This window comes from Dermacentor silvarum, chromosome 1 (genome assembly GCF_013339745.2).
Source record: "Dermacentor silvarum isolate Dsil-2018 chromosome 1, BIME_Dsil_1.4, whole genome shotgun sequence".
Lineage (NCBI taxonomy): Eukaryota > Metazoa > Arthropoda > Arachnida > Ixodida > Ixodidae > Dermacentor > Dermacentor silvarum.
Window position 1 is genome coordinate 225,676,695 of NC_051154.1, and position 14,212 is coordinate 225,690,906.

Here is a 14,212-nt window from a genome sequence, read left to right on the forward strand (position 1 = left end):
AATACTGGGGCCTGTCTCGCATGCATAATTCCAATGGAGACGGGCACTTTTCGCTTCAATTCGTGGAATGGTTTTCTGTCGACTGTTCTGTCGACCGAGATGAACAAATCCTGGGATCCGAGTCATATACAGCTTCGCTGTAAAAACCAGGCGGCAAAGCTGACATTAGGAAACAGGCCGCCGTCGTACAATACATATTAGACCCTTGCCTGTTTTTGTTAAAGATTCCGGTGAATGCTAGATTTATACTTTGTTTAGGAGCTTTAATGCCATTTCTATATTAGTTTTCCACTTTGTACACAAAGAAAGTGGGTGTACATTTGATGCGGGAGCATGTTAGAATAGGGCAAATACTACCAAATGAATCAGTGGTGTTTTGGCATATTTTTATGCATCTTGTTTAATTAAACCCGCTCGATAATTCGGTCAATTTTGTCAAGTCTCGTCAGGGTTGACTTAACATAAGTTGACTGTACTGATCATTCAGAGTCTAAAAGGGCTGAGCCTTTTGCAATGCTTTCTGCGTATGTCTGATACAATTATTCCTTACATTAAAGCTTGCATCGAAGTAGCATATTTTTTTTTTATTCATAGCACACAGCCAAATTTGTGACATAAGGTTGTGACAAAATGCCAGTGCAGTGCCCTAGACTATGTCAACAAAAGATTAAAAGAGAATTAAGCAAAAGTTTGGGTAAGCCTCTCATGGTGATCCATTTTCAAGACTTTGACCACTAAGACAAAAGAATGAAACAGGACACGCAAGTACCTGTTTATGCTCAGTCACAATGTTTAGCTGAACTTTCTGTTCAAAACCATACCTGTTACCCTGATGCCCTAAGTGTTTTCCCTTTAACCTACCTTAGCAAGAACGGCCAAGTGCTGGTTCTGGACAATGGCAGCTCGATAGGTGGCCAATCCACCTTCTTCAAGGTCCGGAAACATAAAGAAAAGGTGGATGCTCGAGAGAAACTCCACCACTGCATCACCAAGAAACTCCAACCGCTCATTATGGCTGATGCTGGATGCCGTCTCCTCTTGTCGACCAAAGCGTGACATGATGTTGATCAATGTATTGATGCCTGCAATGCAGGAACCAAAGTACAGCTTACACACAATTAATTCCTAAAGAGCTGCGCAAGTGGAATATGTACCGTCAGTGTGAAAAGTTTAAACCACATAGGCTTTTTTTTTTTAAAGCTAAATTTCTTTACAGTTGGCAATATGCCTTATCCAAGAGCAGACCACGCTGCAGGCTGCAACTCTGAAAATTTGAGGCTTCAAGCCTTGTAAACTTTTTGACTTTGATGTTACAAAATCACATAACATGCACCGCTCATGCAAGTGTGCTGGAATTCATAATTTTTACTTTTGTGCAAAACACAAACATGTAATTTATTAACCACATGCTTGCAAGTGGGCTACAAGTGATACACATTGCGTTAGTCATTTCTTATAGGACAAAGCCTCAACAAATAACAAGAAGGCACAAAAAGAAACAAAAGTACTACCATGTTTTCCGGCGTATAAGACGCGGCCTTTTTCCGAATTTTTCGTCTATGCGTCTTATAGAACGGTGCGGCTTATGTACGTCTCCTCCCCCCCCCAGAAAAAACTGCCGTTATAATCGGATTGGATGCTATGGCCATGCGCAGCACGCTGGTTGACTTAATTGCTACTAGTTCTGTGTGCGCTATCGAGGTAACGGGTTCTTCTCATGATTGAGTTCCCGAGCGCCACATGTGAAGGGCGGAACAGAAACGCAAGCGGCCTGCGCCGCTGCACAAACTACTCAGTTGCTACAAGAGTACAAGCCAACCCCCTCCCTCCCACGCTGCCTATCCTGTTTCCTCCCTTGTGTGCGGTTCGGCTCACCGTCTACGCTTTCACTCGCACATACGGCATACGGCGCGCGGGGACGATGTTATCACCCTTGGACTTTATATGGAACTTCACGGCAAACATGACGGCAGAAATGTGAATGTAGTGTCCATATCATTGCTATCGCAATTACAGTATAGACCACTTATAACGTAACCACTTATAGTGCAGGACCGGATATAGTGCGGTCTTTTCAGACTCCCGTTAATTTTCCCATAGCACTCCATGTATACACGTATCGCTTATAGTGCAGCTGCGGGAAACGAAATACCGGTTACAGTGCGGCCGCCTGGGAGTACGGAAGTCAGCAAAGACGGCGAACGCTCCCCTGAAACGGGCGCCCCAAGAAGTGCTCGAGGAAGAAAGAGTGACGAAGTGGAGGAGAAGGGCATGTGGTGCGAACAAACAGCCAGTGAGGTTGAAACCAGAATATTGAGTGCGAGTTGTGAAATATCACGGCGTGCATAGCGAGCAAGGGCCACGAAACTGCCAACGCCGGTCAAAGCTCGCTTCACGATAACGGCAGTAAACGAAACTTCGGGGAGCGGGCGGCGCCGGCATGGCACGGCGAAGGGCGCACGCGGAGACCGTGGAATGTGAGGGAAGAGGGCGGCAGGGAAGCGCATTTCGCCTCGGCAACTCCGCCGCTTCGGTGGCTCCCCTCGCCCTACCTCGTAATTCATTCACTTTCGACTGTCACTGTGCCCACTCGCCGCCACTGCAGCCGGCCCGGCGCCAGCTTCCCGAAGTTTCGTTTTCTGCTGTTATCGGGAAGCGAGCGTTTGCCGGCGTGGGCAGTTTCGTTGGCCGGCCTAGGACAGCGCCGCTGCTTCCCTTAGTGCCGTAGCCGCAGCGTGCAAGGTCAACACGTCACTAGAAAGTAGAGGAAGCATAAAGGAGAAAGAAGGGTTCACTGCCATTTTCTACGCGTGGCTACGGTAGCATGGCTGAGACGTCGGCACCTACACGAATGTTCCGGCGCAACGCAGAATCGGCGACCTTGCCATTTGAGAGAGAGTAAAATTTCCGCCGCGTTTTTTCTTTCTTTTTTTTTTCGCGCGCGACATTGAGGGGTCTCTCCGAAGCTTTTACTCTATAGGCCGTTTCACATGCTGCGACTGGAGCGAAAAAAACTGGTGCAATCGCACGTGTCGCAATGCGATTTTTGGCGGTGCCGGAGCAATGCCAGTCGGAGGCACCGCCGCGTGAATTATTTCGAATTAACGAGATTCGACTGTAAATTGAATGCAAATGTTCTAGCCGCATTCCTCGACTGTCGCATATGCGTGGCGGCTCGGTTCACATGTTTTGCATATGTGCGGGCCTTGAAAATGTTGCTTTGGTTATAGTGCGGATATTCGCGACTCCGGCGACTTACGTTATAAGCGGTCTACACTGTATATAGGAATGGTACCCATATGCTTGCAGGTGGCCTGCATTCACGGAGTGAAATGTCACTAATTTTTTTTAAATCGCTTACCGAATGAACCGCTGTGTCTGATACACCGATGCGACTTATACAGTAAAGCCCCGCCGTTACATTCCCAGGTGCTGCATTTTCCTGGCTGTTACGTCGTTTTCATCCGGTTCCCCGGCACAGCTCCCATAGAACTCAATGCATTGGTAACCCCGCTGTTACGTCGCAACTGTGGGACCGTTGCCACATCATACGTTGCGAACTGCCACCCCGCGCCGGCCCGAGCGGACATTTTGACTTTTCCTGTCGCTTGGCTTGGTGGCTTGACAATGGCATTGGCCGCCCAAAGTGCCAGGGGCGACACCTATGACGTATTTTTGATTTCCGCCAGCAAAATTATGGCCCTTGAGATCTCTATTTGCTATTTAAAGATGGTGTCTATGACGCGTTGTGGTCCTAAAATCGGTTTTGGCTCATAGATGTTCCGTATAAATTCTAAGCGTGATAACGCTGTCACCTCGCACCGCGTCTAAATTCCGCGCACGAAAGAAAGAAAAGCCGGGAGGAAGCATGCCTTCTTCCATTGTGCTCGAGGCACTGGCAAGGGGGGAGGGATAGCGGGCGGCGTTGTACTCTGGCATCAAACGTGTACTGCGCGGCTACACGGGCCGTATCTTGAAAGCGATCTGCGTTGGGGGCAAAGTCCAGGCAGTGTAGGTGCATTGGCAGCTCGTAGCTTTGTGCGTGCTGTGTGTTCTCGGTGCTCAGTTTGCGTTGAAGTGATAGATAACAGCCCGAAGGTCACTTCGCTCGCTTATGCAGCGGCGCTTCTTCACGCCAGCATTTGACAGCACGTGTCCGCGCTTATCGAGTGTGATGTGTTCATGTTTGCCCGTGGGCGCTGACACCATGCTTGTTAATACAGTTAATAAGCGAATGTTTATAAGTTTATACGTATAGCTGTTGTATGGCTTTGTATAGCTGTCTCCTAATTTTCTATCGTAATCGATGCTTCGGCTTTCGGGCAAAACTACAACTGTTTTTTCACACTTAAGAATTAAAACAAAATTGTGTCCAGTTCAACACTACTCCCATTTCTCAATTTTTCCTGTTTCCCGGCTCTTACATCTTTTTTTTTCTTTTTTTTCTTTTTTTTAACGGTGCCGTGAAAAACGTATCAGCGGGGTTCTACTGTATATGTCCCCCCCCCCCCGGAAAAAAAGTCGTTTTGAGGGGGGTGCGACTTATCCAAAGGTGCCAATTACTTATAGAACGGGAAATACGATACTGAATACAGTTAACTCCTGTCAACTCAGGACTCATATATCTCGAAATATTGTATAAGTCCAAAGATTTGAAAAGTGCAGAACCCTCTCCCATAAGTGCCATGTATTTTTCACCCAATTATAACCCTGCTATTGCCTAGTTAGTTCTGGGGATGTTGATTGACCAGGAATTGCTGCTATTGATAGGTAACACTTGCACTAAGTAAACCTGAACACATAACACATGGGAAATGCTGTATAACACATGTGTAGGAAAAAAAGGAAAAGGTGTTTAAGTTGCAGCACTCTTTGCCACCATAAACTTCAGCAAGAGGCAAAGTCACATCAATCCACAGTTTACACATGCGAAAAACAAAAGAAGAAACGGGATGGTGGGAGGGAACTTATGTACCAGCTACGGATTTTAAAGATTTTTACTAACATTATCCAATTGTTGGCCCCGCATTGTTTACAGGCTGTATCAGCATTAATGGTGAAATTAGAAAACTTGCCATCTCACACCACCATCGTGGTCTTGTCACAAGCATACCTGCCAACTTCGAAGGAACTGAACCCGGGTGATCTTCCGATCGAGGGGGGGGGGGAGGGGTAGGGAGTCGGTTACGCAACCCCCCAACCCTCGACGTCTATATTTTCAAGTAATGACAGAACTTCGTTACCATTTTATTTACATATATACAAATGAACACATGAACATCACAGTCTCACTTTTGCAAGCATTTCGTTGTTGCTAATTTAGCCTTCCAAAATTCTTTAAAATTTAATTAAATTCTCGGGTCTTACGTCCTACGACCACCATCTGATTATGAGGTACGCCGTAGTGGGGAACTCCGGATTAATTTAGACCACCTGGGGTTCTTAACGTGCACCCAATGGACGGCACACGGTCGTTCTTGCATTTCGCCGCCAACAAAATGCGGCCGCAACGGCCGAGGTTTGATCCCACGAACTCGTGCTTAGCAACGCAATGCCAAAGCCACTAAGCAACCATGGCGGATGTTCAACAATTTTTCAGATAATGGTTGATTGTAAGAAATTCCATTTCTTTCACATTTTATGAGGATGACGTTTCCTAGCGTCTTAGACGAGCGACACATGGACGAGCGGCACTGTGTCCTTGTATTTTTCCCGATGTTAAATTGCCGCTCGCACTCTGTATTGCTCTGTGGTATCAACAAAATACCCAGCGTCACTTCGGCTGAGCACTACATTAAAAATACTCGAAGATGCTTTTTGCGCTAGCACTCCTTGATTTTAAAGTCATGACTGACCGTAGGCCTACGCAATGCCTGAGCGGCTGATGCCGAGGAGAACAATGGAGAGTCGAGTGTTGCTAGCTGCGGAACGCGGCATTCGCTCGCTAGCTTAATGAGACTAGGCCCACTAGGGCACCCAACAACCCCGTCAGCGGCTCCGAGGTGAACGAAATAGCGCATGTATAGGGTTTTCGCTACTAATCCAATTATGATGTGCTCGTAATGTTTTACACGATGAACTTCCAACTGGATTGGATTGGTTTGGATTCTTTTTCACAATGTGGCCTGACAAAGCGCTGGACGCGGATAGAAACAGGACACAAGTGCGATTTCCGGGAGATTTTCCTGTCAACCGTACAACCGGAAGAAATGGTCAAAATCCGGGAGTCTCCCGGGTAATCCGGGAGACTTGGCAGGCATGCACAATTAATGATTGCATGTGTGCACTATGTGCAACAGCACAATCAGCAATGAGCTGCATGAGCACTCGACAAGCATGGCTGGGCGCATTGTGGACTCTCGACACCTCAGTGTGTTCTGCAGAGGGTATTGAACTGAATTGTTAAATCACATTTTCTTTTTCACTTTGAAATGAAAAAAAAAAAATTAAATTAAAAAAGGTTTTGCATTCTGGTTGGCCATATTCTCTGGAGCTTTTCATCCATGCATTGCCTACACTTGCGGCTCAAACCTGCGGCCTCATCTATAAATAGTGTGCACGAGCTTGCTGTCATTTTAAATGTGGCAGTGTCATGATGCTGGTTTTCAATGTGTCACCCATGAGGAAGCAGGTGTACTAGTAATACACTCGTGAGCGTTTAAAACGGGGCTTTCCTGAAATATCCAGCGCTGCGCTTTCACCTGGCGCTGTCGTTGGACGAGAAAGTTCAGTGGGCAGTTGCCACCTATGCCAAAGTGAATGTGACCCTGCGTATTTTGCTTCTCTTCGCAAAGTTTTTCCTCATTTGTTGTAACTGTCGGTTGAGGTTCGCAAATGTGCATACCACTGAACCTTCGGCAAAGTATTTTACTACCTTCAGCACGCCGCAGAAAAAGGAAGCTGGCAAACGTGCTGTTTACCCGGTTCAGACAAGTCACACAGATCAGACAACTCACATGCACAGTTTTCATCACCGATGATAAATGAGCAAATCGATTGAACCTGTTCTGCAGTTTAATGCAACGTGGAATATTTTTATAATTTTTTTTTGTACCTCTCAGCAAGTTGTTGACCTATATTCCAGATCAACTTATATTCCGATTTATTGGGTAGTTCCTAATTAGCTGTGTGTGTGACCAAAGCTTAGTAGCATAATCAATAGTTAAGAAACACTGCCAGGCGTAGATTGGTTTCAAAACACCAATTCGTTTGGCCACAATAAGTTTTTCTATTCTTTGAAATTGACACCCCCTATAGGGCAATTTTCACACCATCTAAATCTGGTCTTCTGACAGCCAATTGTGAAATGCATGCTGGATGAAGCAATAAAAAAAATAATAAAGTTGCAATATCTTTAACCCACATGCAAACAGATAAAAAGGCCTTCTTCTTGGCCTTTTAAAGTAGACAAACGGTTGCATATGTTGTAGACAGCAAAGCACTCTCTGCATACTGTGTGGGTGTAGGTTTGCCTATTTCAATGTCACTGTCTCTGAAAGTTCAAGTGACGCTCTTCAAGCTCGTGAAACGTACCTCTTTTTCGTGTGTTGAGGTAGTGTATGCGCCGATCCCCATATTCTGGCTGCCTGATGCCACAGTTGCTCAGCGAGTTGCGTGCATGGTCTGGGTTAGTGCCAAAGTTCTGCCGGTAAGATGGGTGTGTCAATGCCAGCTGGAAAAGAAAACAGAAGGAAAAAAAAGAAACAGTTTAATGCAAATGGCCTCAGCATAGTTAAACATGAAGATTTTCCCCCGATATGGAGCAGACATCATCATTTTACTATAGAGTTTATGCTTCGCAATAGTCACAAAAAAGCGCTAAATCAAAGTGCACGCTGCGTGTCATGCAAGCCAGCAAAAGAGCACATCGGCCCAGCGGCAGCTTCGACAGATGGAGACAGCGCATATGCCACAGACAGCCAACGTGATCAACGGAGTCTAGAAGCTTCAACAAGATACGCGAAGGTTAAGAGGAGAGAGGGAGGGCACACACCGAAACACCCTCTCAGACCCAGACTCACAACGAGCCGAGAGAGAGAGAGAGAGAGAGAGGAATGTGACAGCCCGAGCGTACGCCAACGGATGAGTCGCCACCCTTCTCGAAGAGCCTTCGGAGCCGCGGTCGAAAACGTGAGAAATGTCTAGATTGTAGAAGATTCCCAGGCTTTGTGCATGCTATGGAAGCACGACTCCGTCAGAAAGCTCAAGAAACGCCAGCGAAGGCGATAAAAGCGCCGTGTGGGAATCAGTAGGGGGATCAGACCGCGCCAATGATGAGATGCGACTAAAAAAAAAATTTAATTATGGGGTTTTACGTGCCAAAACCACTATCTGATTATGAGGCACGCCATAGTGGGGAACTCCAGAAATTTAGACCACCTGGGGTTCTTTAACGTGCACCTGAATCTAAGTACACGGGTGTTTTCCCATTTCGCCCCGATCGAAATGCGGCCGCTGTGGCCGGGATTCGATCCCGTGACCTGAGATGCAACTGAAGACTGACTGTCTGCGGAAGAAGGAGATTCCCCGGCAAGCTAACCGATGACCTCCTCGAGCGTCTGCATTTCCAGAAGAAGTTCCTTCTTCGAGATTTGCATCGAGCTATGCCGAGGTCGTCCGCCTCAAGACCAGCACAGGTGAATACAAGTGGACACTTTGTGTTCCTATTCATTCTGTACTGTACGTGTTGAGCTCTTAGTGCTTGTCGTTAATCATGTTTTAGAGTTTTGTTAACACTTATCTGAATTGCATTGCGATGTACCTAGCCGAAGTGTGTATATGTGCAAGTAACAGCCTTATTTGAAGAATACTTTTTGTTGTGTTTTGACAACTCTGGGCTCTGACTCGGTCCTTGGACCACTACCAGCGTTTGCTGGCTCACGAGAGGGCCCCTTATTAATTGTCCTTGCTTTCGTGGGATTATTTTCGGAAGCTGATATGTCGGCTTTGGAATTTGGCCTGGCGTTGGTGCCTCGTTCACGGGGTGTGTGACAGCAATGCATGAGGAACTAGAGCTTTTCAGTCATGAGTGCGGTGTGTTTCTTATTATGACAGGTTGTTTTATGGCACATAGTTAAACTGTGTGTCTGGTTGTTGTGATGAACAAAATAAACATGATGAATCTGGTTGCATGCTACAGTGAAATTTCGATATAATGAACTTCAGGGGACTGCAGCAAATGGTTCATTATTTTGAAAAGTTGTTATAGAGAAAGCCCCAAAATTAACCATTCTGCCCATTTACTCATCAGATCATAAGGTGTCACCATATGAGCTACCCACAAAGACGTCGCTGTTGGCTATCGACCCACGCTGTTGCTATTAGCCATAGATTCCGGCCACACGCACCACCGAAGCACCGTGTAATAAGAGTGATACGCTCAAAACAGACACTGACACCGAGAAAACCACCGACAAAAAGGAAGCTCCATGTCGCCTCCAAAGCGCAATGTTTCTTGTTTTTGTTTTTCACATTCCTTGCCGTGGACACCGCTACTGTCTTGCTCGAGGCGGACACCTGAACTATTTTAAAGCGCAAGCACGCATAAATGATACCGCCCAGAAAGTACAAAGTGTGACCGTGTGGCAAGTAGGGCCGCAGAAAGAAGCGCGAAAGAGGCATGCAGAAAGAAGGGCGAAAGAAGGAAGAGACGCGCCTCCGTTGCTAGGCGACACTTGTCTGGGCGGAGCATGCGTTCGCAAAACCTGATGCGTCGTTGCCTCAGCTAGTGTTCGAACGAATGGTCTTGCGCGCGACAATTGCCACTTTGGGACCTTCTCAGAACGAACGGCTCGCCCGACTGTTCAGCTGACAGACTGTTACCTTGCCTCGGAATGAAACAGCATGAGTCGAGAGCGAAAGTATTTGGTGGTGATGCCCGACCCGATGCACGCCTTCTCGCCTCACTGGTCCTGCTGCTCTACTGAGCTGCACTGTTGGAATATCCGAATACATACGGAAAAGGCGTGCGTGAAAGAACCTGTGTGCACGTGCAGACGACAGCCGTTTCCCTTGTGACGTGATGCTTTACCGATTCGCATGATTGTCTTGTGTTTACCGCCACGCATAACACCGCGTTGGCCGCGGGCTTTCGTAATTGCGTAGTCGTCATCCACGATCGCGTCTATAGCGGCCGCGGTTTTCTCCGCAGTGGTTGCGGCGAACAGTAGTTTTGATTTTACTCTGTACGCACGTCGGCCGCGTGCCTAAAAAACTGCGTAGTCACCATCGATGATTGCATCGATAGCGACAGCGGTTTCGACTGCTCCCTCCTCCTCTCCCCCCCCCAGTTGTTGCAGCGAATGGTAGTTAATTCGTCCAGACTCGGTGCGTGCGTCAGACGCGTGCCTTCAGCACCGCAAAGTTGCCATTCATAATCGCGTCGATAGCGGTCACGGATTTTTCCACAGGGGTTGCGGCAAACAATTGTTTTGTTTTGACTCGGTGCAAAGCTGTCGAGCTTGAAGAGCACTGGCTACATCGTTATTATGTTTTCGCCAGCTCACTGGCGAAAACGTAATCTCGATGTGCGCGCGATAGTACAAAGCATGTCTACATGCTTGGTCTACATGTTTTGCATACGTGCAGGGCTTGAAAATCGTTGTTTTGGTTATAGTGCGGTACCGCTTATAGTGCAGATATTCGCAACTGCGGCGACTTACGTTATAAGCGGTCTACATTGTACTTGAATTTTCCAGAACTAACAAGTTTCCTGGACATTACAGGTTTTCCTTGATGGTAGATGCCCTCAAATTATGGCTACTGTTATTTCTATGATTAAAAAGATGGGCAGTTTTTTTGCCCAGCAAGTATTTTTTAAAAGACTGCTCCACTTAACAGTGTAGAATTGTAGACTGCTAAGCCATCAATGCTGGGATCATGTTGAAACTGTAGTATAAGCACACAGGATAAAATCTTCTCTTCGTCAGATATGTTCATGTGGTAATTTCACCGAGCACTTCTCAGTGCAGAATGATTTCAGAGCATAAAACATATGGCCACTTAGCATAAAACAGAAATAAAATGGGAAAGGGACAATGGGAGTGCTCTTTCAACTGTTTATACTGCTTAAATTCTGGGTAGAAGTAGGGACACAGCAGCACGTGAATTATTAGAGACTTTTCATATTAAGAAGCGAGGTACGTCATGTATCAGTGACATGTCAGCTGCACTCTTTCCTTCAGAGAGACGGTTTTTTCAAGAGCCTGTTGCAAGCACAGCGATGCTCGTTTGAAGCTTTTTTTTTTTTATATGTTGCGCAGTGCATGTTTCTACACATTGGAAATCATTTTAAGCAGAATAAACAGTCGCATTAGTGTTCTCCTTGTTCTCTTCCCTATTTGTTTCCATTTTGTGCTTAGTGGAACAGGCTTTATGGTGTGAAATTGTTCAGTATAAACTGACTAGCCAAGCAACACATATTACAGTGGAATCTCGATAAGAATCTCACGGGGTCCCGAAAAATATTCGTATTAGCCGAAATTCGTATCATCGAAACACAATTAAAACTAGCTAAATTAAAGAGTCAAAGGTGAACTCACTCAGGCACACGTATGTAAAAAGCATTTACAGTATAGACCACTTCTAACGTAACCATTTATAGTCCAGAAATGGCTACAACTCGGCCTTTTCCGACTCCCATTTACTCTCCCATAGAACTCCATGTATACGCATACCACTTACAGTGCAGCCGCATGAGACGAAATACCGATTATAATGCGGCTTCCGCGGGCAGCGCGGGAGGGAGGGAAGGAGGGAGGGAAGGAGGGAGGGAGGGAGGGGGGCGGCTTCTACTCTGCCAACAAATGCGTTCTTGTACTTTGCGCCTGTGCCAGCTGTCGGTGTTCACGCGAACCGTATCTTGAAAGCAATCTCCACGCGGCTCTGACCTTTGTATGCGCTGTGCTTACACCGCTCAGTTTCCGTTAAAGCGATAGACCGCACGAACGTTCACTCGCTGTGGCGGCCGCGCTTCCCCATGCCTGCGTGGGGAAAAGCATAAAAGGAAAAGCACAAAAGCAACAAAAACGCCACCGCTTCGCACTCTTCGTGCCCAGTCGCGGCCTCCGCACTGTCCGGCGCCACGCCCGCGCCTCCGCACCATAAGAGAAAGGGAGAAAGCACGTGACTGCACGCTCTTCTCTTTCGCGGCCGTCGGTGGGGCGGCGTTTATTCGTATCAACCGACGTGGGTCGAAAATCTATTTGTAACAACCATTCTCTAGCACGTTGCAAAGTAATGGGACTCGGTCGGGACCACAGAAAAATTCGTATCATCCGGAAATTCGTATTAGCCGCGATCATATCATCATCGAGATTCCATTGTACTGACTTCTCAGTACAGCACCGACAGTCACCAACATATTTTTTGGACACAAGTGGGCTGGACAAACGTCTAGGTACTTGGGAAATCCAAAAAATTAATTTCAATGAAAAAAGAATATTCATTACTTTTTATAATGTTTTTAAAATGGCAGCAATGCAGAATCTTTGTTAACAGACCTTTCTTCAGTATTCTGTTTAAGTGAAGTAAATTAACTCTATGTTTTGTGATGGTTACACAGCCCTATGCACATTGCAAGTTGTTGCGATACCATGAAGTCATGAAGGGCAGGTGTTGCATGCGACATTAACTGCAAGACGAATTCAGCCCAGTGCTTTCTGCCTATGTGAGAGCTTCCGCCATTCCTCTGAACGTGGCAGACGCCTGCAGCAGACACCAAATGGTTGCCCGCGGACCCGAAAGCCATTTCTACAGCTTTAAAACATGCACTCACGCATTAAAAATCAAATATAATATTACATTTTATCTTTAATTGGAGAGTGCATGTTTTATTTAAGTTATGTTCCTTCCTCGCCAGACGAGTTCCCGTCGAACACTTGACTATTCTACAGCCACCAGTCTGGCCCATGCATGTGATTTTGGGCCCGATTGCTAATCAGGACTAGTGTCAGTATGAACAGATTATAGTGGCAATCTTCCTGTGACTGCTTGGTGCCTGCCACCACACTGGCTGAGAGAAAAATCTCGTCAAAGCCACACCGAGAAGTTGCCAGGCGTAACCAGTGCTGTTGTGTCAGCAGTTGGTGACTAAGGTATCGTTTGGTGTCATGTTGATTATTATATCTAAATTCAAGCCTTGCTAAGGAAAGCAACAGTACAAGTTACAAGTTCAGCGGTAGCAACTTTGTTCACGGACACCCATGTTTGTAATGGCACATATGCGATCACGTTTGAAAAATCCAGTGGAACATCTTAAAGCTTTGAAGGTTTTGGTTACCATTATACACTGGTTTGGAGGTGCCAAGAGTAAGTCCAAATACTGTATATTCTCATGTAAGGGCCTCACATTTTTTTCAACAAATTTCATCCTGAACTTCGTGGGTGCATCCCACACATGAGCAAAAAGTAAATAAATTTGTATTTGCTCTAAAAAAGTAAAGTCACTGGACTGTTATGAGCGGGTAAAGTAAATTAGCTATGCAAGCATTAGCTAATTAGCTATGGCGCAGGCTAGGCACTTTCGCTCCCAATCTTGAGCTCACCTAATAGCTTGGGGTCTGATGGTCCTGCTTCCTCCATGACATTTCAGTGTAGAGGATGTTTTATTGTAGTAGTCTCATTAAACTACTACGCTCTTCTCCAATGCTTAAGTGCTCTCCAGCTTTCTAAGCATACACTGGCACAGCCTGGCGTGCAGCAGCGCACCGAGCTAGGCACTGCCACAGGCATTCCTGATATGATGTGAACATCATCTGGTTAACGTGACATGGATGCAAAACTTCCACGATACTACGAGCACACTTCGTGGGTTTCACCGGCCATTATGTGCAGAAGGCAACACCGTCTGGAGGTATTACAGACAACCGAGCTCTGCATTATGTCACGGAACACCCCTCTCTGATTGGTGGAAGTGTACACAGTGTCGCATGCACTTCCATCAGTGACAGCACCTTCTGGTGCATCTCTCGCCTCTGTTGGTGTGGACAGCGCCTATGGCGCAAAACTGAGCAACGAGCCAAGAAATGCTAATGCTTTAAAAAGAAGCTACTTGCTGCCGTGTGCGATGACCGTGGGAAGTCTGTATTTCAGCTTCATTGTTACTCTATTCGTCGTCACTGGCACATAACCGCAGAGCAGCTGAAATCTGGTTTAGGGTACGGCCACGCTAGCGGCAAAAAACGCACATCATGCCGCGAGCGGCAAGTTGCCA

At 46.5% G+C, this 14,212-nt stretch overlaps 1 protein-coding gene across 1 annotated transcript in view; it reads right to left on the reverse strand.

Moving 5' to 3' along the window:
- Positions 1–14,212, reverse strand: part of LOC119437479 (ribonuclease 3-like) — a 179,434-nt gene that overhangs the window by 52,784 nt on the left and 112,438 nt on the right. The window contains 2 exon segments of the mRNA XM_049660036.1: positions 862–1,082; positions 7,534–7,672. Coding sequence (XP_049515993.1) covers positions 862–1,082; positions 7,534–7,672 — 360 coding nt within the window.